This window comes from Leptonychotes weddellii, chromosome 10 (assembly GCF_054177405.1).
Source record: "Leptonychotes weddellii isolate Sample4059 chromosome 10, ASM5417740v2, whole genome shotgun sequence".
In the NCBI taxonomy this organism is placed as follows: domain Eukaryota; kingdom Metazoa; phylum Chordata; class Mammalia; order Carnivora; family Phocidae; genus Leptonychotes; species Leptonychotes weddellii.
The window spans coordinates 22213277-22218350 of record NC_138378.1 but is presented as its reverse complement, the minus strand read 5'-3'; the positions used below and the strand labels follow the sequence as shown (position 1 = coordinate 22218350).

Below are 5074 nucleotides of genomic sequence, written 5' to 3'. Positions count from 1 at the left end.
GAAACAGGCTTCCCGCGGAGCGGGGAGCCCGATGCGGGGGCTTGATCCCAGGACTCTGGGATCATGACCTGAGCCGAAGGCAGACGCCCAACAACTGAGCCACCCAGGCGCCTCTGGGAACTCCTTTTAGAATGGATTTTATACCCTATTGCCTAAAGAAACAGATCTCGGGGTGCCTGGGTGGCTCAGTTGGTTAAACGTCCAACTCTTGATCTCAGCTCAGGTCTTGATCTCAGATCATTTAAAAAAAAGAAGATTTCATGGAATGAAACAGTATTTCTGAGTGATGAGCAGAGTTTCTAGCTAGAAAGGTCCTTAGAAAGTTCTTTCACCCAGGCCTCTGATTATCAAGGTGGGGAAGCTGTGTCCCAAAGAGGGGAGGTGACTTGCTCTGGGTTATGGATGAGCTTGGATGGAACTGGGGTTAGAATCAGTGTTCATGTCTTCTTCCTGATGCTGTCAGGGTCCTGAAAGGGCTTCGGATCTCTCTGTTCTTAAATCTGCTTTTGATGGAATTTTCTGGCTCCCCTCTTGCTCTCAGTCTTTGGCTGTCATATTAACAATGTTCTTGGGGTGCCTGCCTGGCTCAGTCAGTAGAGCATGTGACTCTTGATCTCGGGGTTGTGAGTTTGAGCCCTAAGTTGGGTGTAGATTACTTAAAAAACAAACAAACAAAACCTTTCAAAACAGTGTTTCTGACCTCAGCGATCCTTCCCTTATGTGGCTACTTCTCATGTACAGTGGCCTAGGAAACTAGATAACCAAACTTGTTACGGTTGTAATTAAAGGCCAGGGTAACACTAAGTGCCAAATGAGGGCCTCTCCCATGAACAAATTCTGCATTTGTTGTAGTGCTTGGACTTGGCAGCATATATTTGGGGAGTGTTTAAAGTCCTTTTTTTGGGCGCCTGGATGGCTCAGATGGTTAAGCGTCTGCCTTTGGCTCAGGTCATGATCTCAGGGTCCTGGGATCAAGTCCCGCATCGGGTTCCCTGCTCAGTGCAGAGCCTGCTTCTCCCTCTCCCTCTGCCACTCCCTCTGCTTGTGCTCTTCTGTCTATCTCTCTGTCAAATAAATAAATAAAATCTTTAAAAATAAATAAATAAAGTCCTTTTTTTACTTCCTTGGGGGTACTCAGCCATGTCAGGGATTGGCAGAATGTTGCCTGTGGGCCTACCACCTATTTAGTAAGTAAAGTTTTATGGATACACAGTCGTGCCCATTAATTTACATATTGTCAATGGCTGCTTTTGTGCTACATAGCAGGGTGAAGTGTTCATGACAGTTTGTATGGCCCACAAATTCTAAGATATTTCCTATTTGGTCCTTTAGAGGAAAAGTTCGCTGATCTTTGCTCTGGAAATGTGGGGTTGCAGGAAAAGTAGCCTTTAAATAAGTGAGGTATTACCTGAGGGTAGATGTTCATTGGGCTGAGCTTCCTAAGTTAGGTCCACGTCTGCTCCATTTCTGTGTTCTCCAAGATGCCTAGCACAGGGCACATCTCAATAAACCACTGTGCATGCTTTGAAATATATGTGTGTGTATTATACTGATTAATTGTATGTTTGTAAGATTGACAGTGCATAGAAAGTAATACTGCATGTTTGCCTTTCTTTTGGGGCCTATTGGAGGAGCCATAAGTGGATTTGAGTAGAAGGGAAGGACCTATCAACTGGCACAGCTGTATTTTGTGATTTGTGATTTTATCTCTCCCTGTATAGAGTTACAGAGTTGTCCTTGACCTGAAGAAGAGCTATTGGCCCAGGAGTTAAAGTCCTGTAGTCTCATTTGACATGTTTATTACTAGCTTACATGAGAGATCATGAATGTGGCATCTAACTTTGCTAAGCCTTATTTCTTTAGGGTGTTGGACTAGATGATGTCTAAGAACACTTCCATCCTCTTGATTCTGTGATTCTCTTTTAAAAGGGGGAGAAAGATAATAAAGACAAACAAGTAATTCCTCAAAGGGAATAATTACAGGGGATAGGGTGGGAACCAGATTGTGTGCAGTGGGGTTTCTGTTCCTGCCTCATAGACCCTCTTTACAAAGACTGATTGTCCAATATGACATCTGTCCATTTCATTTATAGGGACATCGATAAAGTTGATGAATTAATGCAGGACATTGCTGACCAGCAAGAACTTGCAGAGGAGATTTCAACAGCTATTTCAAAACCTGTAGGATTTGGAGAAGAGTTTGATGAGGTGAGTGGTTTCATGCAGTTCACATAAGCTTCACAAATGTCACCCAGGCCGCCCTTTGATGTGCTGTTGAAGTCTCTCCGGCATGGTGTATGTGGTTTGGAAATCACCAGTTCTCATTCCTCCAGAGTCTTGGACATAAATAGATGATGGTATTAACTCTCCCTAATTCTGGATTTTGAGAAATGGCTTTCAATTCACTCTTTGGGATAAAAGTTTAGGTTGAGTAAAGGGACCTTCATAGGGACCCCTCAGCAGGCTTCAGGTCAATAATTGGTTTCAGTAATTACCTTGCACATTTCATGGGGGACCCTGGGTTCAGAGCTGGGGCAGCTGAGATGACCGTTCTTTGTAGAAGGTTACAGGATTTTCCCTTGGGCAACTCTGATTTGAGGTAAAGGTGAAGCCAAGGAAGGAGCATTTATATCTGACCCCTGAGGGATCCATCTGGAACTCGGCCACCTACCAGTTTCTGCTGTAGCAATTGGGATCTTCAGTCTCTTAGGATTTAAAAATACAGCAGGCCCTGTTGAAGAGATTTCATTCTGTGTTAGATTTGAGTCTGCTGAAGGTCAGGTCCTCCCGCCTGAACCTAATTCTTTGTGCTATCTGATTCCCACTATAGCTGAAAAACAGCCTGTGGCTCTTAGACTTGACTCCCAGCACCAGGGTCTTCATGTTTTCAGACTGAAATTTGATGGACTAGTCAAGTTAATTTCAATTCAGCAAATATTCCTGAACATTCACTGAGTGTACCCAGTTCTGAGATAAAGAGGAATGAAAAGATGCAGTCCCTTCTCTCAAAATGCTGACAGCTAGTGCAGGACACTGGATATAGATTCTGTAACTGCTTGATAGGGTATTATGTTCACCAGTAGAACCATGTTTAAGGTTTGAGTCAGAGTATGGACCTGGAGATCATCTCCCTTCTGACCTTCCTAGAAGGGGTGTGTGTCCTCTGGGTCACAGGAAAGAGGGACTGCTGCAGGGGGTAGGAGTCCCAGGGACATCTCTCTCACTCTTGTGTTTCCTTTGCCAGGATGAGCTCATGGCAGAATTAGAAGAACTAGAACAGGAGGAACTAGACAAGAATTTGCTGGAAATCAGTGGACCCGAAACAGTCCCTCTACCAAATGTTCCCTCTATAACCTTACCATCAAAACCCAGTGAGTACTTCTTACCCAGTCATGACATCCCCCTAGTGCCCTGTGGTGGGTAATCTTGAGGTTAGTTGGCCTCAGTTTGGGTCCTGAGTTTGCCTAGGATTGAGAATCACAGAAGATCTGTTGTGATGGCCGCGGAGACATCATCGCCTGTCTTTTCCTAGTTTCTCTATAGAACAGGGTTTCTTAACCTCGGCACTGTTGACACAGCCAGGTAATTCTTTGGGTTGGGGGAGGGGGGTTTTATGTATTACAGATGTTTACACAGCACCCCTGGGCTCTGTCATCCCCAGGTTGTGACAACCAAAAATGTCTCCAAATACTGGCAGATGTCCCCTGCAGGGTGTGGGGGGATCACCCCCAGTTGAGAACCACTCTTCCAGAATGATTTTTCCTATGTCACCAAACAAAAGAAAGTTCTAGGCACTGGGAGAAGGTGTGAGAGTTTAATTCCAGGACAGCTGTTGGTTCCTGTCTAATATCCTCTGCTGTGCACATCTGCAAAAACTTGGGGCCTCAGAGGCAGCCACTGTGGGAAGGAAATATCTTTGGCTTTTAGAGACATGGTTCTGTAAAACCTTCATTTCTTTCTGCCTGCTCCTTCTTCCCCCTCCCTCTTCCATTATTTCACCTTGGGTGGGTAGAAGTATTCCACATCAAACTTCTAGAAAAGGTACAGAAGTTTGACTTGGCATGGAGAGAGCCTGGGGAGCAGTGTAACGAGGCTATAGTCCTCTTACCCTCCCATGTATCCAGAAGAAATGGCCCCTTAAGTTGAGTCGGCAGCATGGTGGTGGGTTCAGGCAAAGGGGGTCCAAACACTGTTTAAGGGGCACCTGTGGGTGTGGAGAGGTGGTTCAAGCCACTTGAGGTGGAGGGGGATTGCTGGCAAGGATTAGATCTCTGGGGTTCTTCCTGATTTCCCCCTTCTTGAATGCTCTGGGATAAATTCTGACGGACTCTCAGTGTAGAATCCTTGTTTTGCCTGGCCCCAATGCTGGGGGGGGGGGTCGGTGCCGGGAACGTGTGCCTGTTATCTGGAGTTTTATGTTGCAGCTTTCAGGCACAGAAAATGTCTGCTGATAGCCTGGCGATGAGGCTGGGTGCCAGGGTTGTGCTACATCATGTCTCTAAAACAGCCCTGCCCTTGCACCCAGCCAGAATGTGTTGAGAGCATTGTAACCAGCCCTCCTAAATAGCCTTTTCTCTCTTCACACAGCCAAGAAGAAGGAAGAGGAAGAGGATGATATGAAGGAATTGGAGAATTGGGCTGGATCCATGTAACTGGTCCAGTGCGGGCTGGGCCCAGACAGACTCTGGTGGCCTGTGCAGCGGGCAGGCGTGTGCGTGTGCGGGGCAGGCAGGACATGGTGCAGGCAGGTTCCATCGCTCCTGAGTCTCCCTCCAAAGCCTTAGGGCCGCATCACTGCTCACTCTCTGCATAGCATGGTCTGCACCCAGCGGGACAGGGAGGGGGGAGGGGGGCTGGCGGGTGGGGTGGGAGGTGCCTGCTGTTTATAATGTTGAATTTCTGTAAAATAAACTGTATTTGCAAATCCAACATTGAGCTTCTGGACTACGCTAACTCCACTGCTGAACCTCAATGGAAAGGGTCGACCATTTGCAGTTGAAATGATCTGAAAATGTAGCCTCTGTCCTTTTAAGTCAGTTGACTTGTCGCACCTTTCTTTGTAAGACTTGTATGG

At 46.4% G+C, this 5074-nt stretch overlaps 1 protein-coding gene across 1 annotated transcript in view; it reads left to right on the top strand.

Annotated features, from left to right (window-relative positions):
- CHMP4B (charged multivesicular body protein 4B) overlaps window positions 1–4764 on the top strand; it is a 52553-nt gene extending 47789 nt beyond the window's left edge. Inside the window, exons 3-5 of the mRNA XM_081832998.1 lie at window positions 2094–2208; window positions 3245–3371; window positions 4588–4764. Of these exons, the coding sequence (XP_081689124.1) occupies window positions 2094–2208; window positions 3245–3371; window positions 4588–4652 (307 nt within the window). The 3' untranslated portion in view covers window positions 4653–4764. The remainder of the gene's footprint in view (window positions 1–2093; window positions 2209–3244; window positions 3372–4587) is intronic.
- The last annotated feature ends 310 nt before the right edge of the window (window positions 4765–5074 follow it).